Source organism: Prinia subflava, chromosome 9 (assembly GCF_021018805.1).
Source record: "Prinia subflava isolate CZ2003 ecotype Zambia chromosome 9, Cam_Psub_1.2, whole genome shotgun sequence".
Taxonomy (NCBI): domain Eukaryota; kingdom Metazoa; phylum Chordata; class Aves; order Passeriformes; family Cisticolidae; genus Prinia; species Prinia subflava.
Window position 1 is genome coordinate 33018664 of NC_086255.1, and position 26667 is coordinate 33045330.

Sequence of the window (26667 nt, forward strand, 5' to 3'; positions counted from 1 at the left end):
TCCAGAAGAAAAAAACCCCAACAAAACAACAAAGCACGCCTGAAGTGGTGAGGCATTCCAGAAAAGCAAAAAATCAAGTGTCTGGGAATTGGGGAATGGGGTTAATTCAGCATTCCTTACAAGGGAGCCCTCCCAGGCAATCATCCTGCCCTGCCCTAAGCCTGGCAGGTGTGACGAGGACTCCAGACAACCCCTGGCTGCCCACACTGCTCAGAGGGATGATGGTGACAGGAACACCACACACAACACCACTGTAAGTTGTGGCCCTCATCTGTATTTTGTCCTTTTTTTTTTTTTCCAGTAACACTTGTCAACCTGGGTATTTTCTGCTGACGAACCTCAGGGGGGATTTGGAGGGAACTAAAAGCAAGTTTGTCCTGTCCACAGCTGGCACGGGTGGGGTGAACCTGTGGTGGAGTGTTTGTTAGTCAGTTGTAAACTGGCAGGAGTGTGCCTGTCCCACACAGCGAGAACCCAGGAGCCCGGGCTGCTCATTCCAGCTCCGATAACGTGCACGGCCGGCGGAACTCCTGCCCCCGCTCGTGGAGCCACTTATTGGAGACTGCAAAGACACAAAGGGCTGCGGTCACTGCACGTGCTCAGCTCCTCCTCTGTGAAGCTAAACAGGCTCTAGGCCAGCTTTTGGTTAAGCATGGGATTATCTTAATTCTCTAAAGGGTTTTAATCACACAAGGGTTTGAGCTGGAAGGGGCCTTAGAAGACTCATTCCAACCCCAAATGTGTGAGGTGGGGTAATAAAAAAAACAACCAAACAACAAACCAGCTAAACAAAAAGCCTTCCAGTTTGGAAAGGTTTGGAAAACCTTCCATGGTTGCAAAGTTACAGAAATTCCTAAAGTTGATATAGCACTGATTTCCTTTATACACGTAATGAAATGTGCTACTATATAGACTATATTTAACATATAGAGAGAGATGAGGTAGGTAAAGTAAATTAAATAGATTTCTTTACAAAAAACGTTATTTCTGAAATCCAAAGTAAAAATAAAGCCAAGCCACCTCCCCAGCAGAGCCCAGACTCGGGTCAGAGGCAGGTACTCGGGTCAGAGGCAGGTACTCACCCCATTTATTTCCCACTAGCACTGGGCAGGCCGCGTGCCGCGTGCTGTAATCGCCTTCTCCGCTCGGGAAGAGATTGTACCAGAACACAGCTGTGCCCTGCGGAGGGAGAACACTCAACCTGAGCTCTGTATTACACACACTGCCACACCAGAGACTGTACAGAACACAGCTGTGCCCTGGGGAGGGAGAACACTCAGCCTGTGCCCTGTACAACACCAGAGATTGTACCAGAACACAGCTGTGCCCTGCGGAGGGAGGAACACTCAGCCTGAGCTCTGTACAACACCAGAGATTGTACCAGAACACAGCTGTGCCCTGCGGAGGGAGAACACTCAGCCTGTGCCCTGTACAACACCAGAGACTGTACCAGAACACAGCTGTGCCCCGGGGAGGGAGAACACTCAGCCTGTGCCCTGTACAACACCAGAGATTGTACAGAGCACAGCTGTGCCCTGGGGAGGGAGAACACTCAGCCTGTGCCCTGTACAACACCAGAGATTGTACCAGAACACAGCTGTGCCCTGGGATGGAGGAACACTCAGCCTGTGCTCTGTACTGCACTCACTGCCACACGCACTTAGCAAAGGATAAGGCAAAGGTAGGTGCATTTGTGTTTCAGATTCTCCTTTTAAACTGAAGGCTCTTTTCCATAATCTATCATTTGTTTCCTTAGGAATAAGTCTCCTTTGATTTATTGTATGTCTATATACTTGGCTCTTACGGTTTTTTTAAATCCTAAGCCAATTTCATTGAACTCCTGGCCTGTTTAAGAAAGCCAAAATTATTTACTAAAGCTGAGCAGCAGGCCAACAAAGGCAAACTTTCCTTGAAGGAAAAAACTGACAGGACAATTTCCTACAGATGCCTCAAGCCTAAATCAACTCACAGATTTAAGTCTTTTCAAGATGTGTTTTGGAGTATTTAAATGTTTTGCCTTTGCATCCACACATGGAATATCAGGGGCCTTGGAATTACCAGCACAGCTCCAGTTGCTGCACTTAAGGAAAATCATAGCAGTGTTATGACAGCACAGAGGTGCTTACAATGATTTTAAAGGTTCATTTTAAAGCTCTGTTTGGGTAGGTGGGGAGGAGTGGTTTTATCTGCTGGATCAGTCCTGCTCACCTTTCTTGGCCAAACGCTGGCTCCCACTTCAGGGAAGACCGTGGCTCCCCCTGCTGACACATCACTCATCTGAACAGGTGGGGAAGGACAGGTGAGTCCAGGCTGACAAAATCTCACTTTTTAGTAAAAGTGAAGCTTAATTTTGATGTAAATCTCTTAAGGAGGCAAAACCCCCTCTGTTCCCAGTGCAGTCCCAGCCCTGTCCCTCCCACTCGAGTGTTAAGGCAGTGAACATGCTGTAAATACTGATGTAGGTACAAAAATAAAGAAGCATGCAAATAATTTAGGCTAATGCTCAAATTTGGGGGAAAAATCCTCCTTAAGACCCATGGAAGAACTGCAAAGTCTGGGTAAGAAAACCCACCCCATATTACTCCAAAGTTAGTGGTTGCTTAACTTGCAAGTCCCTTCAGTAAAAAAAGAATGAAAGAAAAGCAGAATTAAATGATTCCATGGCATAGAATATGCAGTGACAAATGGCAGAAATGTATCACTTACATAAAACAACCAAGTAGCAATTCTGTTGCCTGTTCCCAATTCCTTAAAAGCATCTGGCTCATCTTTCTGTGAACAAAAGCAGGCAGATTCCATCAGCATTTCTTTTTGGTTGCTCAGAGCAGCCGGTGACACACAGCTGCTGAGCCAGCAGCACACAACAGACTCATGCAGAAGAATTAATCCAACCCCTCGATTTGGAAGGAGGGGAGGAATGCAGTAGGAGTGGATCTGTTAATTTAAATACACCAGGCACTTTGAAATTCTGCAGGAGAGGGAGGGAAGGGCATTAAGCCCAGACGTCTAATGGGTAAGAACAACTGTGCTGTCTGAGGCTGAGTCTATAAATCCTCCCCAGTGCAAACTGAATTATTTAATTACACTCATCCCCCTTGTCCTTGGCAGCAGGCAGGGCAGCTCTGGGTCCCAGGGTCAGCTGGAACACCTCCCTGTGACATTCCACTTTGGATTCCAGCTGGGAAGCAGGGAGGAAGGCTCAGTGACAAACCAGGCAACTCAGAGGTGCTCAGCACTCGACTTCCAAGCATGAACCCCATTTTGATGAGTTTTGATACCAACTTCTGTCATACATCTCTTTTTAAACCCACCCCCTGTGACCAGAGTTTGTGTGCACTGAAATTCCAGCAATTGTTACTCCAGGAAACAACCCCAGTGTTTCCAAAGAAATCCTTCTAATCAGCTGCAATGCCTTGGAGCAGGTGCTCACAAAGCAGAGATCCTGATTCAGACTTGGTGGCTGGGGCTGCCAGGGTTAAGGTTAATCTGAAGGGGTTAAACCACACAGAATTATGCCCAGTAAATAACCAACTGAATTTCAGCAGTCTGCAATTTAAGCTGGACTAAAACAGGTGGGGAATTTAAATCCAATTTAAAAATTAAGGCCAGCAAGATAAGAGTTTTTCCAGTTGTCAGCAGTCTGCTGGCACTCAGCTCACAGGTAGTAACCTCCACAGGTTCAGCTGGTGGTTTAGAGGGCTTTCTCCACGGACATGGATTAGGAAAGTGGAAGAGCTACAAAATTTAATACACATTGAAGAACAGAGAGTGTGCCCCAGCCCAGAGGCCCAGGCTTCACCAGGTCTAGCTCTCCTCCAGCTCTTTACTTGCCCGTGCAAAGTCAAAGTGGGGCTCATACTGTCCTCCCACTCCATAATTTGCCACCTGAAAAAGAGAAACACAGCGCTTGTGAAGAAGAAAGAGGTGAAGACAAAACAGGACTTACCCTTCCAAAATCAAAATGAGGCTCATACTGGCCTCCTACGCCGTAGTTGGCTACCTACAGTGGAAGGAGAAGCACAGGATCTAGTAAATCAGTCTTTATCCAGGCAAGAGTTTGACTGTCAGCTACAGCCTTTGCAGAGATGAAATTTAAATAACAAGCCCCAGGAAATGTCAAGCCTCTGTCAGCAACAGGAGCACATCCAAGGCTGGCACTGCAGGATGCAGCATGCTCCAGGTAAGGAATGTGGTGCTTCCCGGGGCAGAAAAGCACTTTTCTTCTACAGAAAACTTTTCAAAACAGTGCCATAGTGCTTTTACACCAGCAACTTTAAACCACTTTTTGACCTGAATTTGACTGTGTCAGTAGAGGGTTCCCTGTCCTTCTTGCCAATTGGTTATAAAAAAATAACCTCGATTTTCCACCAGATCCTTGGCCATTTTGTCACCAGGACCCGTGACAGAGTGGCAAGGAGCACAATGGGTGTCAGAAGAACTTTGTGGGAGTCCTGCTTTCTAGGTATTCATGCTCTGCTCACAGTCAGGGAAGCAGCTGCTCATTTAAAGGCCTCAAGCAAATAAACAAAAGCACTTCTAAATTACAATTTCCTCAAGTTACACATCCAGCCAGCATTTCCCACATCCCAGGGACACCAGACACGCTGGTGGCCTTCCCTGAGTACCAGCCAGGCTAAACTTTTAACTGCCTCCAACAGCAGCAAAGTTTGACCCTGCGGCCACAAAACTCAGTTTGTTTGTCTAAATAAAAAGGAATTACACATCCAGAGTTTCAGTTATCACTGTTTCCTTTCAGCCCCAAAAAGCCATTTCCAATTGAACAGCTGCTCTGCAAAGACAACTTTTTCTTCCCCTCTGTAAATAACTGAGTTTCTGTGGCCACCGCACCGGAGCCAAGCACAAGCGTGACGTGGTGACCAGGGTGGCACTCACCTGCAGCTCCTCTGCTGTGGACACGTCCAGCCCCGTGAGGTCCTGGATCCTGGTGTTGATGCGCGACACCACCGGGCTCTCGTAGCCCGAGAGCCACGCGCTGCAGGGGGACAGTTAGTGACAGGGACAGCACCAGGCAGCACTGCAGCAACACCCGGGGGGACTGCCCAGGGGACACTCGCTCCCAGCACTTCTCAAGGATTTGGCAGCCTGACCAGGAGTGTTTTCAGGGTGTTACAAAACCCTGAATTTAATGACCAATTGCAGCAGTGGTTTAAGGGAGCTCTATAACCAAGGGCCTGAATTCCCACCCTGGGCTGAAGGAAGTGTTCCAAACAGGGCTTCAAGCTGTGTTCCAAACCAGGCACACACAGTTTTGCTCTTACCCCTCTCCCAACAGCTCATTCAGCCCCCAAGGTGAATAGCAGAGTAGTTCTCTGGAGCTACTGAACACACAAGAGTGTATCCCCCAAAATCTCAGCTGCACTGGTCAGCTTAGGAGAAGACATTACATCACAACTCTACTTCTGTAAGGCACTGGCCACAAAATACTGAAATTTGTGTTTAAAATGTGGGTGATGCATTTTGAAGCAAGATTTGGGACAGGAACAGGTGAGTTGCTGTATTTGTCTGTGTAGCTGGAGCTCAGCTCTCTAAGTGTCACACATTTCCAGGCCAGCAGTCTGGGAGCTGCCCTTCCTCATCACTTACCCCTGCAGCTGCTAAAAATCATTCTGAATACAATCAAATAACGCCTTGAACAACTGCTACCAGAACAGCCTATTACAAATCTGGTATTTAGCACATGCTTCAGGTACACAGTGATTTTAAAGGAGGGGAAAACCCAAACTAAACCTCCTCCCCTTTTTTTTTGTTAATGTGGGAGGTCAGCCTCAGCTCCAAAGGCATTTTTCTAAATGTTTGCCTCCTACTGTGCATCAGAGTTCTCCCACATCTGCTCACCTGATGCCTCTTTCTGTTGCTGCTTTACTCATCCCTTACCAGCCACTGTACCTTCATTTTACCCTGGCAACCCACTGCACTAATATGGGTGTTAATATTGATGATTTGGGGCTCATTTCCCCCCCCCATTTTTTTTTTTGGCAGGAAAACGGAGACAGCTATTTCTACCTTTTTTTTTCTAGCAGCTGACTCAGCTTTTGGGCTCAGCAGTGCTTCCTGCTGGACAGAAATCCCTGTGCCCAGAGCCCAGCTGGAAACTACAATCAGCAGCATCCACGTATTTTTACTCAATTCAACCTTCACATCTATACCAAATTTATTTGATTTGTGTTTTAAGAAAACCATAAATCCCCAAATACTTTGCCTGGGAGGAACAGTAGCATGACACATGACACAAGGCACTGACACAGGTTACAGAATCTCTACGAGCGGTTTTTTTTTAAATAACAAATGAACTATGAGATAAAAGAAACCAGATTTCTCAAGGCAGACATGCACAAACACATCCCCAGACCCATCCACTGCTGAACATTTGTTAGTACAAGGAGGTGTTACAACACAACCTGCTTTGGTTTCAGGTGGCAGAAGGATGCTAAGATGTGGAAATGAAGCATTTACCAACTGAAAATCCCCCAAGCAGCCATGCTACGCAGCCATGGTGACCAGGTAATGCTCACAAGCAGCCCTAACCTCACGTTTAAGGCACAAGAAGAGCCCCAACACAGCCAGCAGCTTCAGTGTAGGCTCTCTCTGCCTCTGGCCAGTCTGCTGATAAAGGAAAAAACCAAAGAAAACAACCCAAAGAAAGAAAAACCCAAGCATTCTTGCTCTGTTGGTTATTTAGAGAGGCAATGAATGCTTCACCAGGGAGAATACTGCAGCCTTTCAGGAAGGGGAGTACTGTATGTATTTAAAAACAGAAATTAATTGCCTCAACATACAAAGAAAGTCTATGAAAGGTGGAGGACCAGGGAATTGAAACCATATTCCAAGTGCCAGCCTGTCTGCTGGGTGCTGAGCAAAACCACAGGGAGGCCTGGAGTGCTGCAGAATTACAGGGGATTTAACCCTGGAGGTGTCATGAGAGCTGCATCCATGGCTCTGCCTGGCCACAGGATATTGCAACTGTCCCACCTTCCCTGCTCTGGTGCTGTCCCAGCTTGGTCCCTTGCTGATAAAAGTCTCTGCCTCATTCAAAACAACTTCTTAATGCAAAGTTGGCTTTTTTCCTGCACTTGCCTATCAAAAAGAGAGACTCCCCTGACCAGTGGTGCTGGAGATGCAGCAGGAACAGCCTTAAACATGCTCAGCAGTTTGTTTTCTTTTAATATTTACATACTTCCAGGTTCATTGCATCCTGTCCTATTTCTGACCTCAGAGTCCATGGTGGGCCCTAACAAAAAAGGGACAACTCCTGGGAGGCCACAGGCAGGGCCGTTCAAGGTACCACTGACTTAGTTACAGAGGGATTTGGTAGTTCCTTAATAACCACCACACAACACCCCAGTTCCCCGACCACCTAAGTTTGGTGTTTTGCTGACCCGCTTGGCTTTGTAAAAAGCCATCCCTCAAGCGTTATAAAAAATTTAATGCTTCCATTAGCGTGCTGAAGTCACACTGGGGGAGCTTTTAACAACTTTTATATGCATTACAAAGGGTCAGGAATCATCATATTGACTTATGGAATCAAGAAATGGCTGGGTTGGGAGAGACCCTAAAGCTCAACCCATTCCACCCCCTGCCATGGGCAGGGACACCTTCCACTACCCCAGGCTGCTCCAAGCCCTGTCCAGCCTGGCCCTGGACACTGCCAGGGGTGGGGCAGCCACAAAATGTCCCATATTCCTCCCTCTTATAATTGTGCATGAGGCACCTTAGAGATTTTTAATGGCACGATGCTTCTACACAGAAATAATTTAAAGACTAAACAGTACATTAAGGAAAAACCAGAGGACTGTCTGGAGCTACTGAACACACAAGAGTGTATCCCCCCAAAATCTCACCTCCTCAGCTGCACTGGTCAGTCTAGGAGAAGACATTACATCCCAACACTACTTCTGTAAGTCACTGGTCACTAAATACTGGCATTTGTGTTTAAAAGCCTTCTAAGCCACACTTGCTGTGCAGAAAAGTACCAGCAGAGACACAACAGGGAGTGAGTAAAAGCCCAGCCTGGTATTTATGAAGTGGAAACTTTTAGCATTACATGCTGCAAGCTCTGGCTGCCTGCTGGGAGGAGAGGGAAGGGGGAAAAGGCAGTTTTGATCTGTAAAAGCAGTGTGAGAGTGGGTGGGTTTATCCTGGTGCTGCACACACAGCTCGCTGGTGCTGGCAAGGTGCCCCCTTCACAGAGCTGCCACGTCCCACCCAGGGAACAGTAGCTCTCTCAGAGACAGGAATGCTGTAATTTAGGAGGGCATGTGCTGGGAAGGAATGTTTGGAGGGGGAAAGGAGTCATCTATTAAAGAAATAAAGTGAGCATATTTTGGTTTTCAGGAGCAATGATTCATCTGGAATCTGAACCAGCTCAAGCAGCTCCAAGGGAAAGATGTTTCTGGCAGTGCAGGAGAGCAGCAGGAACAGCACAGGCCCTCTAAATCAGGCTGCTGGGGGTGGCTGCTGCCTCCTACTCCAGGCTTAGGTGTCAGGTTCTCTTGGAAAGTCCATACCCATCCTGCAAATCTGCACACGGAGGAGAGCAAAGGCAAGGGGAAGCAGGAGAGGGGCAATCCCGCTTCACCCCTCCCTCAAGGCTATTCCTACCCTCAAAAAATGGCCTTCCCCAACTTCTTGGATGTGTCTCTACAATTTTAATTCCAGTTTCCAGTGAGGTACTGAATGAAAAACTTAGCTCAGTAAAATGTGATTTAATTCCGAGAGTTCCTTGGGTACATTGGAAGGAAGTCCTACAGTGACACAGTTTTGAGCACCAAACCTCATTACAAATGTAAGGGTCCCATTCCCTAGGCTCTATCCCTTTTTTTTTTTTAATTGGCCTTTAATGTTGGGTAGTGCCTTGTACTATTTTTTCTGACTGTGGCATCTGCACTACCTCAGGGAATAACACTTCCTACTAATGAAAAACCACAACTTGAAATAAAAAGTCCTTTCACTAAGCCTCATCTATTTAAATAGGGAACAATTATGCATCCCAATTTCCATCAGTAACATGGTCACCTTCTCCAATTCCCATCATTAGCACATCAAGTTTGACACGAGGGGATGTTCAAATGGATGAAGGAGTTTTCTCAGTAAATACTCCAGAGCTGTCTGGCACAGAGGACAAACCCCCCAAGGGAATAAATTAAGCCTTCCAAATAAGCAGTGACAAATAACTGAGATGGGTAAGACATGGACAGACTCGAACATCAAAAACAGGAAATAAAAATTAAATGCAACACATGTCCGACAGGAAGATGAATGTTCCTAGAAGAACTGCCTCTGTGGGGACAGTTCTAAGGAGCAAATGTGTAAGAGCTTCCCAGACAATTTCCAGAGGATCCCCACTGCCTGTGTGTGCCAATGAGCACACAGACCCACATGCTGCAGAGGTGTGAGGCATAAAAAAAGTTTTCAACTTGCCACTAGAGTGGCCTTAAGGACCTCAGCTCCAGGAGTTTCCCAGTTTTCCTGAGACCTATCATCATTCCTGAATCAATCACCTTCCTGTGATCCCATATTTGGAAGCACTTTCACCTTTCTGAAGAAATTCACAGCTAAATAAAAGCTGCAGGCCATTCCAAGTTCAGGGGTTTGTTCAAAGCAGCTGGAAGAACCCTGGGTTTCAATTCGAGCAGCGACTACATTCCATCATTCCAGCATGGAAATCCCTTAAAACCATCACCTGGTTTCAATGGGCAACGCTCCCAGGAATCACAGCAGCTCCTGGCCCTAAGCAAGTGTGGCCGCTGGAGGGGAGGAGCAGAGGTGAGGGAGGTGCCCCACGCCCACGTTTAGTATGTTAGTCACAGTGCACAAGCCATGCTCAGCCAGAGAGGGCACTTCCACCTCGGAATGCCTCCACTGACACCCAATCTGCTTCAGCAGACCCCGTGCTTTGTTAGATGACAGCTCAGCTTGCTTTGCCCACTGTCTTTGAAAGGAAGGCTGGAGAATAAGGACAGTTACACAAAGCCCTGGCCCACGCTGAGCGCTGAAGCAGCACAGCCCCAGGACACACTGCTCGGACAAGGACTCCCTTCCCCTTACCTCTTAGAGACTCTGTAATGTGCTGTGGTCAGTTTCCCAGTCTCAGGGTCATGAACAGTAGCACGGCTGAGCTACAAAAAGAGAAAGGACAAGGCTTACCCACCTCGCAGGCTGCTTTTGGCCAAGCCCCAGGTGTTTGAAAGGGTTCCGATTGGTCCGGATGCGATGCTCGCATATTAGCAATGGTTGGAAGGGCAACACAAGCTGCAGCTGCCATGTCCAAATCACAACAAATTGGTTGGAATAATTTGGTTAGATTGTCCTTTCACTTTTTTCCTCCCTTTGTTATTTCTCCTTTTTTTTTTTTTGGTTCAAAATCAAGACTTTCTACAAGTAATTTATGATGCTGAGTTTCCCAGACAATTCCTCCTCACCCAGAAGTTTTAACTCCTCCCAGAATTTTGGCTCAGTGCTGATGGCCCGTGCAGCCAATCTTTAATTACCACGGCTAAAACCAGGGGAGGGCAGGCAGGGGCAGGTGGTTTACTTTCAGATCCAGCCAATTTTGGAAAGCACTGGCTAAATTCACCACGTGTAGTACTTAATGGACAAGCTGAAAAGAACCAGGAGCCCAGTGGAAGCGAGCCTGTGTTCTGCCAGGTTTGTGTCAGGCAGGAGGTAAAGGAGCCCTGCTGGGAGTGTGGGATTATGCTGGACAAGGAGATGTGTGCCTGTCTGTGTGCACAGCAAGGACCTGAAGCATTTCTTACACCACTTTGAGGTCTGCTACATTTTCCAAAGAAAGGGAGGTCAATTCTTGGTTGTGGAAAGAGCAAGGGGATAGATGAAAAACAAACCCCCAGATTTTACTGAAGGTTTTGTGGCATCTTGTATTTCTCACACTGACTGCAGAGACTTGCTTGAAAAAACAGACTTGAGAAGGCGACCAAAAAGGAAAGAACAAATCAAAACACGCCCCCAGAACTTCCAGCTGAAGGAAAAGACTGAGAAACTCAGCAGTAACAGCCTGTCACAGAATCACAAGGTAGACTACAAGGTCTCAGCCCACCTCTCGTTTCCTCGGGATGAGCAGGACGTACACACTCATTACAGGCCCAAAACCTCTGGCATAGAGCTCTCTTACCTTTTGCTAATTCTGTAATGTGCCGTCTCCAAGGCTCCCGTTATGGGGTTTGAAATGGTGGCTCGCCTCAGCTGTGAAGCGAACCATCAGAAGTTGCATTACAAGCACAATCTGCATGCCAGCAATCCGACCATTCAGAAGCCTGGGGATGGGGACAACGCCTCCGAGCTGCCACCACCCTGCCCTGCCCTGCCGGGCCACGGGGAACCAGGGCAGGCTCCAGCTTCACTCAGAGACAGCTCTCTTGTTTGGGCTTTTTTAAAAGGTTTTCCACAAGTTTCCATGTCTGTAGCAAGAGCAGTTGTCTGAATAAAGCAGCTTGAATTTCTCTTGTAATGAGATGCCCTGGGAGCAGCACAGTGGTGTGGCACGTGGACAGGTGATGCTTTGTTACACTGCCCTGCCCCTGGATCAGGAGTTTGACGGGCAGATTGAATCCAGGCAGCACCATAAGCCAAAGGTGAATAAACCATTCCTTTTGGGTCCTTCCTGTACCAAAAGCAGCACTGAGCTCCTTTGAGCTCTCATAAACTTCTGCTTCACCCATGATCACTTTTACACAGAGTGGGAACTCCTGGCTCAAGGCTTTCCTTTCCCTCTGCTGTGCTCCATTTACTTGATGCCTTCCCATCCGTGTTAATATTCCAACTCAGACTCTCACGTGTGCCCTTTAACTTGGTTCATGTACTACCAGGCACTCTCCATCACTCACAACTGGAAAGGCTGAGATGCCGAGCCCAAATTTTGCAACAGGCACAATGTCATGCCAACTCCCAAACAATCAGAAGCGTTTCTCCACTGTTAAAATAAACTGAACAGGCCAAGGCCTCTCTCTCCATACCTACTGACAAGAAAAGATGCTGGGAGCTCCCAGTCTGCTGCCTCTCCTCTCCTCCCATGCAGACACATTAAAAAACAAGGCACAAACTACAATTCCAGTGAGACTCCAAAGCTGAATAATGAGGCTTCATCCTGCCAGCACGGCAGAAGGCTGGGCACAGAGCAGCCAGCACTGCCTCCTCCCAGAGGATGGCAGCATCCCGAGCAGCAGGAAGGAGGAGATGACCTTTAGGTCTCCAAGAACACAATCCTTTTGCTGCTGAGCCATGCAAGGGAATATGGGAACAGGAACTGCATACAGATGCTCCTGTGTTAAAGGTCTCCAAGTCTTTGCCGTGAGCTGAGTGTTTGACAGGAAAACAGCGACCTCAGCAAGTTCAGAGCCTACAGTCACACATTTACAGGTTTCTGCTCTGTAAAGTAGCGGTCTGGCCACATTCCACAGGGGTGGAATGCACCACACCAGAGCAAAGGAGCTCCAGCACCTCCAGACCAGCCATGGGGGCTCAGATTTTCAGCCCTGCAGCAAAGCTGCCTGGCAGGGCAGCAGGAGGAGATGCCTCAGGTACGTGGAGGGAAGAGCTTACACTTCCTGCTTACAGTTCAGGGTGTAACCTCAGAAACCTCAGAACAGAATCACTGAGGTTGCAGAAGACCTCCAAGAGGATCAAGTCCAACCTCTGATCAATCCCCACCTGGCCACCCAGCCCAGAGCACTGAGTGCCACATCCTTGGACACCTCCAGGGATGGTGACCCTGCCACATCCCTGGGCAGGCCCTGCAAATGCCTGACAAACTCTTCTTCAGTGAAGAAATTCTTCCCAATGTCCAACACCTCATGCTTCAGGGAGCTTTAAGATCCCCTCCAGGTATGCCAAGGACAGCCTCACTGCCCTGGTGCCCATGTACAACCACAACTGCTCTACCCTGCAGCAGGCAAGGCCAACAGCTTCTCCTGCACTGAATGCTCTTATTCCCCTGATATCCATCTGCTCAGCTCATTCTGGACAAAACAGCCATGTAGGCCAAAAGCAAAGGAAAAAAAACCAGGAAAAATATATTTCTATGAGTTTAAGTCTTATTTTAGTATTGATGGAAAAATAAATTAACTAACTACATCTTCAACGTGCATCTGTAGATGTGGAGTTGCACAACTGGATACAGAAGGCAGCTCCATCAGTTTGCTGTTTGCCGTGGACACTCCTGTTTTCTCAGACAGTGGAGCTGCCCTGGATTATTCCTCACTGAGAAACAAGAACCTTTGCATCCAGTGTCTGAAACAGGGTTGATGAGCCACCACTGTCAATAAGGCAAAACCCAGCAACTATGTCCTGCCCTCTCTTAAAGCTCTTTCATCTGCAGGCAGCTTCCAAGCCTGGGAGACAGAAGCCAGACTTATACCAAAATGGTGAATACAACCATTCCTTTCTTGTCTATACAATAAGGTGGCGTTCCAGAGGAATGGCTGCCTTCCCCTTCCAGACTTAAAAAGGAAAAGAAAGCAGAAAACCAAACACAAGTCAGGAATACTCCAGTACACCCTCGCTGCTTTATGTTTGTTTTCTGTTGGAGAACCTTCTCCTCCTCATCTGAACCAGCTGAAATTGTGTCTGCTGGAAGAGCCTGACCATCCTGCCCTGCTGTGACCTGGCTCCAGTCATCTCAGAGAGTTCTTTTCCCAGTCTCCTTCTAGGGATGCCACCAAGAGCTGCAAGGCGAGGCAAGCAAGGTGTGAGCGCACTGCACACAGCCCTGCGCTCCAGAGGAGGGCAGCCACGCACACCCAGGCCCAGGACACGTGGAATTTGGGATTCCAAAGGCAAGGAAGCGTGAGGCATTTACCCTGGGCTTGGCCAGCTCCTTCACGGTCTCGATCTCCTCGTCAGAGATGATGTCCAGGAAGCGAACGATCCGAGGCTTGTCCCACTCGTCCTCCTGCTTGACAGGGCCCAGGATGTACCTGGGGTTCCTGTTCCCGTCGTAGTAGCGGCAGAAGAGCCTCTTCTGTCTCCGGGGAGTCTGGAGGGGAGGCACAGCAAGGAGGGGTCAGAGAACTCCCACAAGACACTGATATCTCCAAGGTCAGAACACGTCCTGACACACACACAGCTCACTCTCCCCACCTCGAGATGGGACAGGTTAAAGAGGTGATTCCAGTTTGAAAAGCCAGTGCTGTGTGCACATTAATGTTGCTGTGCCATACTTCAACAAGCATAACTTTACACAACCCTACTAAGATAATTTTATGGCTAAAAAAACCCACCCCCATTTAAAAAAATCTGTCTGTAACTCGGGACTTCCAGCATCCTTATTCCATTCATTACACTGATGGAGCACATCCAAGACAGCCAGCACTGCCTGGGGCAGCGTTACTTTCTGTCTACTGAACAGGCTGCAATGGGAAGAAATCCAACACATGAGCCTCAGCTCTGCACACTCATCCAGATGCTCTAACAACTTCCTTGCTTGCACACCACAGACAAATTCCTGACATTGTTTGGTTTCAAACATTTGAGAACAGTCTACTCCACTTTACCATTTTGAGCCCCTCCCCACGGCACAGCATTTCGTACTTCCTTCTCTCAGGCAGGTAATCCTTTTTCTTAACCTCAGTTTCCTTCTCCTGCTGCTCTTCTGAATCCGTGCTGGATTTGTTTGCTTCTTTTTCTTTAGCCATGATGTATTCAAAGTATTTCATGTTCCCGTTTGCCCTTTGATGTTCAGGATCTACGGACACAGAAACAGACGGGGATCACTGGCAGGTTTTCAGCCCCTGAGGAATCATCCAGAAGTGGTGATTTACAGAAGGCAAAACGAAACAGATGCACGCGACTGCTTCTCCAACCCTCCCTGCACACGGGGGTCCCAGCACTGAGGGAAAGGGTTTGGCCATTCCAGCCCATCTCACCAGACAGGGAGGGACAGGGGAATGGGACAGGGAGAGAGCTGGGACAGCATGACTGCCTGCAAGCCTGGAAACTCCCTGGTGGGATCTGAGATTCCTGGTGACACAGCTTTTTAACTTACAGAATTAGCTTCACTTCTTTAATAGTGGCTCTCTGTAGCTCTTGCTATGTTAGGGTTAGACCTGAGCTTCCTGGAGCTTCAGGACACAGTCAGTTAGTGGAGTATTTACAGAAGAATAAGTGCTTTCAGTTTTCCTGAACAGACTCTTATCTCACTGTCCTGTATTCTGTATTTCTTGTTTTTACAAGTCTTTCATCTTCAGCAGGTTGAATTTGTATTTAAATCATCTGCAGAGATTTCAGTACCACCAATTTAGTTTCAATTTCATTAATTTTGGTTTTGCCTCTATCTAAGGGGAAGCAATCTCAGCCCCGGAAAGCAAAATGCAGGGAGAGAACCAAATTTCAAACAGGTAAAGGGATAGAAGCCAACAGTGTCAGGAGGCAGAAAACCCTTCAGTGCAAAGGAGCAAATCCCCACCTAAAATGTAAAAACGCACTTTACAAACACAGATACAAGTCAGACTCCAGGCCAGCCTGCACTGCCCAGGACAAAGGCAGGCAGAGCTGTGTCCCTGTGGCCCATACCCAGCTCCAGGAGGCGCCTGGTGAGCGCCATGGCCTTGCCCAGGTCCCCCTGCTGGTACACGGCGTAGCTCAGGTAGTCCAGGATGTAGACTTTGTCTGCAGAGGACACTTCTCCCTCATCCAGCTGCTTCAGGGCTTGCTCCATCCACAGCTCCGTGTGGTAGTAGTCAGCCTCTGTGTAGGCAATCTTCCCCAGCTCAAAGCAATCCTCAGCTGTTAGAAAGGATTTGTGCTTCACACCTGGGTATTTAGAACAAAACAGGTTTTTTTACACAGGTCCTCTGAGAAACATGCGAGTTATTTCTCATTCCTCACAGCAGGGTTTGATTTCTGCCCTCCCACAGCTCCCTTCTGCAGTAGCTGTTTGCTGAAGTCTCTAAAGCCTGTAAATCCTTGGCACACAAGCACTCAGATGCAGCTTTCCACTGCCAGAATACCAGCAAACAGCTAAATGTCTCTACCACGATAGAAAAATCAAATTAAACAAACCTTCCTTCCTCAAAACCCCAACCACTTCCAGCAAGAGCAAAAATAAGCCACATTTGAAGTTTCAGAACTCTGTTTTCAAGGACATCACATTATCACTTTCAAAATGTTACTGAACCACGACTTGTTAGTGACGACTTGGTGGGGGAGGAAAAGGAAAACATCAGGGAGTAAATTCCCAGCTGCTTGGGATTTTTTCAAGTCAGTCATTTTTAGAAACATTTTAAGTGACCTCTGAAAGATTAAAGCACTAGTAGGCAAATTACAGATTCCTATTTTTGCCTGTGGAAATACAGGCCCCATGAAAAACCAAATTTAATCTTCTGAAAGGGAAACAGGACCTGCCAATGTTACAGCTAAAATCACATCCCTGATTACATCTTAATCCATTTTGAGTTTCTAGCAGTGCTCAAAGAGAGCAGCTGTTCTGCTGTTCATTCCTGTTCCCTCCCTAAACACCTTGTGCCCATCCTGTGATGGGCAGCAGCTGCAGCTTCCTGAGCCTGGATCTGCAAACTCTCAAAGGACAGGTTGGCAGATTGCAGGCTACTGCAAAGATTTGGCAGCAGCTGAGATTCTGGACCGAAAGAAATTCTCTGGGAATGGAGAAAAGGAGCACAAACAAGTGACCACGTGGGAAGTTCCCCTCTGGAGCTCTCCAGAGTCCAAGCTACTCCTTTTTATCCCCCAGAACTCCCAGGTTCTGCCATTACACTTCACTGCACACAGTTCTGGACAGATCATTGCTTCAAAAAGCAGCAAAACTTCACTTTGTATTTCTGTGCTGTTTGAAGAAAACAGCAACAAGCTGCTCATCACATTAGAAGGAATCTATAGGTCCTTGAGCGGGTCTTGAACCAAACCCAAAAGCAAGGTTATACATCATAACACATAAAGCCAATTACCCTTAATTTTATTAGGCATCTGACCACAATGAGCACTTGCAAAAACACAGATGGATTGTACAGAGCTGATCTTTTGCCAGCTGGCACAGGACTAGTTTTGAACAGAGGAAAGAAGGAAGACTCAGCAGAGAAAGTTTTCTGACCAAAAAAAAGAAGGTGTCTTCTCCTGCACAGAGCAACCTATTAAAGATCAGCTCAGGCAATGTCACAGGCTCAAGTGTGTGTGTGCACCATCTTTTGCTCTTCAGTTTACACAACCCCTGAAGTTTAAGCTCAAAGGAACTTGTTAAAATGCATTAAGTTGTGCAATGAAACCAGGGATCTGCCAGTGCAACACAAGGAAAAAACCCCACCCAGGCAAGATTTTATTGCTATTGATTTTTATTAAAAACTCTTAACACCAGATTATCTTACCATAACTAGAAGAAAGATGCAGATGTCAACCAAAACCCCACTTTTTTCCAAGCTCAAACTCCTTCCTAATGTTACCTTCAGGCTGAGCAGTTAAACGAGGCGGAACAGAGCAAATGGTTCATAACCAGGACATTTAGGAAATGCAAATAAGAGCAGTGGGAGGCTCTCACCTGGCAGGTTCCCTCTTGAGAGGGTGTCTGTGTCCAGGTTGTAGGTGTCCTGGAGCCGCAGGAGAGCCTTGGCTGCACCAGTCTGATCCTCATCATTTGGGAAGAACTGCCTCTGGATTGTCATGTTGGAGATAAAGCCTGGGAAAGGCAGGGAAACACTTGGTCACCTCTGTCCTGGGAACTGTGTGAGCTCCCTGCTCCAGGGAAAGCCAAAACCCACCTTGACACAAGCCTGAACTGAACTCACAGCACAGGCTGCACAGTTCGCAGTTGGTTTGGGTTTTTTTTAAAGAAAGCAAAGGAAAAATCAAAAATAAACATTTTGGTTTTTACCCCACTCATTCAGAAGGGCTTAAGACACACTGGTGCGGAGCCTTTTCCACTGCCATATACTGAATATTCCTCTCACAGCAACAGGGAAGCTGAGTGTGCTGAATTCTTATCAGAGACTAATCCTGGGTCTTTTTGAAAGCTCTTTCTTGTAATTCCTTACTACAAACCTCCACCTGGTATCAATTAGCTGTTGAGACAGTCTCACAGGTCAAATACAACCATCCTGACTTCCTTTTGCTAAGTGTTTTTCACAGTCAACTATTTCATGTCCTGTTCCTTGCTGAAGAGCCTCCACTCTTGCTGAAGAAAAGAGGCAGCAGTTAAGTGTTTGCTACACTAATTCAGATTAGTTCCACAAATGCTCAGTCTCAAAAGCAAATTTGCAAATCTAATTCAAGCCCTGACATGTGAAAGGCAACAGCCAAGTACCTGCAGTGAGCCTGTGATGCTGATTTTGCTGCAGGCACGCACACTCACCATCTGACATGTCCTTGAGGACCAGGCTCTCCAGCTCACCCCACTCGGTGTTGAGCCGTTTCATCAACTTGAACGCGTTCACAGGATGGCCCAGAAACCCCTCTGGGTCTTTCGTGGCAGTAGCTGTCAGCTGATCCAACTTCTCTGCCCATCTAGAATGCAAATATTCATTAGAGTCTTGCAGAAGTCTGCTGGTGTGCTAGAGAACTGATTGGAAGCCACTCAAATGTCTTCACTAATAAAAAAGCCAAACGAAATTGCAAGCTCTTGCATGATCTATATTTAGAGCTCTTCTAAAGGGAACAAAAAGGGCTACTTCCTTTTCTTTTATTTTATTAAATCTTCTTCCTCAGCTGCAGCCCAAGTCTTGTGCTGCTCTTGCAGTCCTTGTTGGAACCCTGCTGAAGGAACTCCTTCCTACAAGCCCCAAAAGCACAGTGCCAGCACCTCCATTATGAGCTCTCATGCAGGACTAATCAAAAACAAAGCTTTACCCACATTTTCAATCTTTCAAATGCTCCTTTTTTCCCCCTAAGGCTTACAAAAAGGCAGTTTGATGCTTGTCTCGAATTATTTTAGGTTTAGACACACACATATCCATGAGACAGGCCTTGCTTCTCACCACAAAGCTCCTTTCCATGCTGAAAGCTTGGATGAAGAAATGTCACACTCCCAAAGGAGGAGCCCAGACCCAGTTTCTGGTGCTGCAGCTCCAACTCCAACTTCTCTAAGTACCACAGGTCATTCACAACCCCAACGTGCCCCAAAACAAGCACAACTTAAAAAAGCAGATCCACAACATGAAGACCTGCAGCAACACCCTACAATCAGGGTAAATTGATGCTGAGGAGCCACACCCCACAGAGGATCCCAAACTCCAACAACAAAGCAAACCCAGAATCTGTAGCCTAGAGGGAGCTCTGCCCATGAGCTGGAGTTCCTCCTGTTCCAAGATCTGGTTTGCCTGAATGAAATCTGCAGGCTTTGCCTGAGGCAGGGAGGTGTTCCCAGCTGTCAGAGGTGCCTCTGGCTGCTTTTGCTCTTCCCACACTGTCCCTGATTGTTTTCCTGCACTCTGACCGTCCCTGGTGAGCTCTTCCAGCAGCCACACGAGCGAGGGGCTCCCTGTGCTGCTGGGGACCAACTCCAGCTCTGAGCAAGCCAAAGACTGAAGAAACCAACTTCAAACTGTGCCCTCAAACCCTCCCTGCACTTCCCGCTGCAGGACCAGCTCCCAGTGCCCTCCAGGTGCCAACAAACAACACTGGCATTTTTTTTCCAGGTTCTTTAACAGCTCTGTGACAGTTATTTAAACTCTCCTGACCTCACAGGTTGAGGTTTTATTATTGATATAATAAAAGCAGAGCTGCGACGCTTCTACAATAAGCTGTGTTTACACACTTTTGAATGCCCAGCTGGCATGCTCCCGTGTTAATTTGTAGCTGTAAAGAATAAACTTGTAACATTGCAAACCTGGCAGCAAGTCCAAGTCTGTATTTTAAGTGACAAAGAAGGATCTTTCTTCCTGGATGGTGGAACACATTACAGAAAGTAATACACAAAGGCTAAAATAAAAACCACTCCTCCATCTCGAACTGTTTCAACACCCTCAAGGCAGATTTATACATACTTCTGAAAGCAAGGAAAGCATCCTGTTCAGTGATAAAATATGTTTATTTCTAGCTGTGATAAAATCTGACATATTGGACTCTGCTCCTCACATGGTCAGGTCCCTTCTTATTTATACACCAAGCTGTGCTCAAAGAGAACAATTTACAACAAACACCCAGCAATCTTTAAGCTACCACCCTGCTACTTTAAGCTTTGCCCCAGAGCAAAAATTCCACGGATTTAATCAGCCTTAAGGAAGCACTTTTTGCATAAGGGTGGACTCAAATGATGGACCATTAGCATTATGACACCAACTGCTTACTTTTTGATCTGTTCCAGCTTGCTTTCCTCTGCCTTGATGTAATCTTTGAGTGACACGACCAGATCTTTTTCTGTATTAATTAAGTCTGTCATATGACCTGGAAAAAAGAAGAGCTTGGTGAGTCAAGAAGAAACACAGAACCCTGAGAATTAAAGGTGATCTTCCTATTTTCTACTTTCTTCCTTTCCCTGAGTCCTTCTGCATTTACTTAAACAACCCTGAAGGAACATCTAAGTAAGGTTTTTTTTTTTTAAGGAGAAAATCTCCTGCTGGACCAAGCTTGTTGCCATGGAAATTAATGTAATACTGCATATTTATTATTAGAACTAATTTAGGATTCATTTGGTAAAGGAAATAGTTTGCCACAGAGTAATCTTTCATCCAAGCATACATAATGTAGAGCAAATAAAGAGAAAGCTCCAGATACACACAAAGCCTTCATGTTTGATACACAACGCTAATCCAGGGCTTTATTTTTAAGATGATATCCATGACTTCAAGGAGTCCCTGGTATAAATTAATAATTGCTTCACCTCCTGCAGGCAGGCAGCTGAAGTGGTTCAGCACAGAGGGGTGCAGTGTCCACCCTGAGGCCACCAGAACCCAAGGGTGAGCTCAGACATCCTGCACCATTATGTACCCTTGGCAGCTGTACCACCTCCTTCTACATGAGCACAGCACCAAAATTCTGTGTAAATTCCAAAACCCGTAAGAATAGTGACTACAAAGCCTAGCCTGGGTCATTAGACTACCCCTGGACTGACTTAAAGCCCATTTCTCCCCAAAGAAAAGCCAATAAGGTGGTAAGAAAGAGGAAGTGGGTTTAGTTCTGTACCAATTAGGGACTTGGATGATTAATGCATTGTTGCAGAATGAGCTTTGAGGGCTGTCAAGAAACTTTTTTGGCTACACCAAAGCAGGCCTCACCAATGGAAGTGAAGAAGTCCGTGTGGGCACAAGAGAAATGCAGCAGAAATCCCAGGGCTAGGGCACACCAAACCTTCTTAAACGCCATTGCTCAACAGCTCTCACCTCAGCACACACCTGGGAGAGAAACACACAACAGGTGAAAAACCCCTGCTCACCAGAGTTCAATCCACCTTCAGAAGAGGCAGCTCAGCCTCTTGGGGCTGCCAATGCTGCTTGAGTCCCCCCTGCTGACTTTTATACCTGCCTCGTGTGGCAAGAGAAAAAAGAATAGCTCAGTGACAAGGTATCCACCAGCACTCCTCTCTGGCATCTAAGTCATGCTGCAGGAAGAGCTGCTTTGCAAACAACACTGAAAAAAACCCTGATACATCAAACACTGAAAAAAGCCTGCAACACCAATTTAAAATAGTCATTATTAAGTTCATCCTCTCAATGGGGAAAAAAAAAAGTTTCCCTTTTTCAGTCAGAAAGATGCCAATGGAACAGGAACAGGTCTGAACGAAAACCTTACAGAGAGGAAGTTCTGTGCACGCTGCTGCTGCCACCGTGGAGCCAAGCTCCACACCTGACACAAAAGGCTGCTCTGTCCCTGGATCCTGGGTAGGTCCATGGCAGGCTCACAGGCAGTGCTTTCTGCAGGGCCAGCTGCCAAGCTCTCAGCCTTTCAGGATCCTGATCCCTTTAGCAGCCCAGCATTGCCTGGCTCCTGCATACTTTAGCAGTAATTATGCTGTCGTGGAATTCACAACGTTTGCTTTTTTTCCCCCCAAACAAAAGCTTAAACTCTCACATACTGCACAGAAAAAATGAACTCCAGTGCATGGACTAACAGAAATTGTTTTACAACTCTTCCAAGAGCCCAACTAACGAAGAAAAAAGGCAAGAAAAAAAGCAACAAGCTCAGCTACAAGGTAGTTAAGCCTATTTAGGGGAGAAAGCAGTATAACTTCAATCCAGCAAACAGCATAGACACCCAGGTGTGGTATTCACACAGCAAATGTGCAAACACAATCAGGGAAGTTCCAAAGTTACACCCAAATAAAAACCACTCCAAGCACAGCTGGTGGAATTAACAGGGAACATACCCCTGACTCTGGAGTGCAGGATCTCTCCTCGTACTGCACTGAGGGTCAGGAGGCAGCTCCCTCCTCTCCTTTCCACCTCCAGCACTGCAGGAGGAGAGGTTTGGATTTCCCCTGGGGACAGCACAAGCACAGTCCCACTGGCACCAACAGCAACAACAGGGAACTCACACGTGCCCAGAAAAGCAGCACAGCCCCCAGCTCTTGCAGACCACCCAAAATGTGCATGGCCACCACTGAAGGGCTGATGCATTCTGGTACGTCACAATTTGCTTTCTGCTTCTGAAAGTGAGAATTTGGAGAGGGAAGCCTGGAGACCCTCCTTTCTCCCTCACCAATGCTGTAAAGCAGCCCCTGCTGTCCACTGCAGCCTTCCTCACCTCTTCCTCCCCACAGGCAGCCAACAAGCTGCATCAGACTGTTTCAAACACACCTAACAAAACCCCACTGATGTCCACCTCCATTCTTATTGAAAACACCACTCAATTCCTATTTCACCCTGCAGAAAGCCAAGCGCCTCCTGCTCATCCAGCACTCGAGCCAATACATCTGCAAATCAGTGACGAAGCACAAACAGCTTTACTACACCATAAATATTTGCCAATTTTATCAGTACTGGGAATGCACGGAGCTCTTTGTTTACTGCACTCAGTGAAACACACGAGAAGCTTCAGAAAGTTTCTTTTCTTGCTCTTAATCAAGACGAAACTTTCTAAAAGCACAAAGAAATACCGATAAACAAAATCACCAACAAGGTGAAGAAAACAATGTTTCCTCTCCACCTACTGCTCTCAGTGACAGCGTTCCATCTTGTTTTTCCTGTTCTCCAGCTGCCTTTGCAGCCTGCTCCAGCACCAGGCTTCTCCAAACACTATTGCAACCCCTATTCCCACCTCCTTATCTCCACAGGCACACAGCAGGAGCGACTGGCAACAGCCACAAAGTGCAGCAAGGGCAGTTCCGAGGAGATAAAAACAAAGTTTCTCACACTTAGGCACTAGAAGAGGCTGCCCAGAGAAACCGGACCTCCCATTCTTGGCAGAATTCCAGAAGCAGAGCTTTCCAACCACTGCAGCAGGTTCCCGAATCAAAGAAAACACAGCTCAGTTCATATAGGACGCTGGCAATCTCCCGGACTCACAGGCTGCCAAATAAGTAGGCTTTAATTTCTTCCCGTTGGTGACATGAAGTAAAACAAGATGAAAATCCTCTCTGTTACTGCTGTCAGTCTCGCCCCCTCCTCAGCCGTGTCCCGCAAAGACGGCGATTGAGCATCTCGGGGAGGAGGGGATGGCTGCCCACAGAGACGTGGGAGTCCAGCCGACAGCTCCAGCACAGGAGCGTCCTGCTCCCGGGAACGGCACCGACTGAGCTCGGAAACAGCCAGGCACAGCACAAAAACGCGAGGGGAACAGCAAAGAGCAAACAAACCCACGGACAGAAGGGAAACAGCAGCAGCAGGGCAATGGCACTGCCAAGCGCAGCACAGGATTCTCAGAGCACACAGCAAACACCGTTTCAACTGATGTAACTCAGAGGGGTTTTGGGGGGACTTCCAAAGACTTCAGCTCTGCTTTACAAAGAGAAAGATGCAAGCAGACAAATGCAGAGTGGCACAACCTCATCACAATCAAGGTCCCACAACTCAGTGACCAAAGACTGAAGATGCTCATTAGCCAAGTCTCCCCACTGCCAACTCCAAGCTCACAGGTGCTTAACCAGGATAAAAAATGGAAACTCAGGGGGTACTTCAGCAGGGAACAGCTCTAACTCGATTCCAAACCAGCTTCTTTATTTAGGTAAAAAAATAATCTGCTCAAGATGTAAGTCCATGGCAGGGCCAGAAGACAAAACTCTATCACCAAGATATTCAACTTTAGATTGAAAAGGTGGGTCCATTCTCAGAAGCCTTACTGGACCCCACTGTAAAAATAATAATAAAACCCCTTGACCAGTTAAGCTGAGCTTAAGGGAAATGGAGAAGATGGAACCAGAAGTGATAGCTGCTCGCTGCCCTAAACCTCTCCTGTCTCAAGGACAACCCAAGTTACAGTCTCCTGACACAATGTGACCAAAAATACTACTGAAAATGAAAGAACTTTCCCAAAATAAGTACTAAGAACATTTAGCTGCCATTAGTGCTTAAAGGTCTCACAGGACAGAAGCACCAGAATCCAGCTCCCAAGTCCTCTAGCACATTCAAAAGCTGTTATAAAATTAGGATCCAAGCAGTGAGAGTAGAAAGATCTACAATTTCTGCCATCAATAAACAAGATGTGCTTAAGCATCTTTTAATGACAAAGTTATAATCTTTTATATATATGAAAAACATAATAAGAATCAATTTCAAAGTCAAGTAGGGTGTTCTATCTATCATTTACTTCCAAGCTGAAGACCACATTCATGGCTGAATGCAGAGCAGTTGTGTTTGCACAGAGATTTGTAGGCAGGGAACTGAAGTGAGTTTTCCCTTGATTTCCTCCAGACTAAGACTGAATGGACACAGCCTTCTAAGCCCTTGTTTTAACTTCCCAGGCCAAAAACACAGGGGATGGAATAGAGCAATTATCTTATTAGACACAACAGGCAGGAGGCTATCCTTGTGCTCAAGGATTAGCTGAGCATCTACAGAGATCTGCAGAACATTTCAGATATTAAGAGTAATTACGAAGAAAACAGGACAATGTCAATGATCAGTTGGGTTTCCCCAAGGTGTATATTCCTTTAAAGAAAAAAAGATTTCCTTATCTATATCAATTGCAGCATGAAGCCATGGTTTTCCTGCTCTAAACCTCTATTTATCCTCACTCCTTCCAAACTGTAACTCACTGCCTGTCATTGCAGTTTGTCAAACTGCACTGGGCACTTTGCAATCTACGTGCACACCCCAAAAATCAGAGCTTTAAACACTAGATTTTAAAGCCCTTCATTCTGGAACAACATTTAAGCCTACACAGGTCAGAGAGCTGGCATGGGGAAGAAAACAAAGAGAAAAAGTTAATCGGTACTGTTGTGTCAGCACATACTTCAGAAGCAGTGCAGAGTACTCCGGGTCAAATCGGTTTGGACCAAGGTATTAAAACGTATCCAGCAAAGTAGCAGCGGGTGCAGAGCAGTAGGACAGAGAACATCACTGTCCCCAGAGGCAGGCCTCTGCTTCCCAGACAAGCCGGGAACTCATTACCTTTGCTTTCCGCCCCTGGCAGAGAGAGCACCGTCTGCATCCCAAGCCAGCAGCCCCCGGCGCTGCGGAGCTGCATTTATTCACTTGTAGTAACCAAGTAAATAAATGGCTCCTTTCATTCACTGAAACCTCGAGCGCTGAACCTTTACTTGTAAGTAGGTGAACACTTCAACACTCTGCGTTCTCCTCTTACTGAAACCAGCAGGGGAAAAAAAAGAGAAACCAAACGCTGGGCAATCGCGAAGGATCTTCCCTCAGGAAGCAGCCAGTTTTCAGGTAAAGTGGAAGATTTCTTCTAAGTACATGTGACCTTTTTATTATATTCACCAGCATGCTCAAGGCTCCAGGTCGGAGTTTCTCCTGCTAGTCAGACTGGATCCCATCAAAATATCTACTGAACGGTATTGCTTACTACAAAGGCAGATGCAAAATTCCGCGAAAAGCAGCTGGCTGAGTCCAGCCCAGTACAGCAGAGAGGGACACCGAGACGAGCCCCGTTGCTCACGGAGCAATCCCCGCACACGGAGTAACTTTCCATCCCTTCCAGCACGGAGCCGTGCGCTTGCACAGGCAGGGCGCTCCAGCCGCGGGGCCACGGAGCGGAGCCCACCTGCGCCAGCCGAGGGCAGGGGACCCGAGCCCGCCCGGGGGACAACTCCCAGCTGCGGGGAACGGGAGGAGGCAGAGCAGGAGGAGGAGAGGGAGGCGGCGGCTGTGTTTAGTCTGCCAGCCGCGGGGAAGCCGGCGCGGCGGCGCCCTCCCGCCCCCCTCCGGAGGCTGCCGGCTCCCGTTACGTAAGGGCCGGGAGCCCCGGCCCGGAGCGCCGGGACACGGGTCCCTCATCGTGGGGAAGGTGGGGGGCGGCGGAGCGCTGCCACGTATCGCCCCCACCCACCGCCGCCCTCGCAGCAGCCGCCCAGCCCCGCGGCTCCCTTCACCTCGACCCACCCGCCCGGCCACCCTCACGGCCGGCGGGAGGGGGCGGCCAGGCCTCACCTGAGCACGGGGGGCTGCTGGGCGCGGTCAGTACCGGAGCTCCGCGCTCTACCCGGGGGCTTCACCAATTGAGCGCGGCCAGCCCCGCCGCGCCTCTTATAGGCGGGCCTGGCCACGCCCCCTCAAGCCGCGCCCCCCCGGGCGGCGCGGCCCGCGCGCTACGTGAGGCCGGTCACAGCGGCGGGCGCCGCAACGCGCATGCGCCACCGCCGCC

At 47.7% G+C, this 26667-nt stretch overlaps 1 protein-coding gene across 6 annotated transcripts; it reads right to left on the bottom strand.

Annotated features, from left to right (window-relative positions):
* Positions 1–254: 254 nt before the first annotated feature.
* P4HA1 (prolyl 4-hydroxylase subunit alpha 1) lies at positions 255–26567 on the bottom strand. 6 transcript variants are annotated; one of them, XM_063406286.1, is made up of 15 exons: positions 26454–26567; positions 21189–21305; positions 20262–20358; positions 18329–18480; positions 17519–17656; positions 15544–15783; positions 14526–14716; positions 13832–14008; positions 10066–10136; positions 4894–4993; positions 3832–3885; positions 2707–2772; positions 2209–2277; positions 1083–1179; positions 255–562 (listed from the first exon to the last, which is right to left on the bottom strand). In XM_063406286.1, exons 2-15 carry the CDS (start codon positions 21274–21276, stop codon positions 492–494), a joined length of 1611 nt encoding a protein of 536 aa, XP_063262356.1. In that variant the 5' UTR covers positions 21277–21305; positions 26454–26567; the 3' UTR covers positions 255–491. The 6 variants fall into 6 exon arrangements, with proteins under 6 accessions (XP_063262356.1, XP_063262354.1, XP_063262358.1 ...); XM_063406284.1 differs by lacking the exon at positions 3832–3885 and adding an exon at positions 3947–4000; XM_063406288.1 differs by lacking the exon at positions 10066–10136 and adding an exon at positions 11150–11220.
* Positions 26568–26667: the final 100 nt, after the last annotated feature.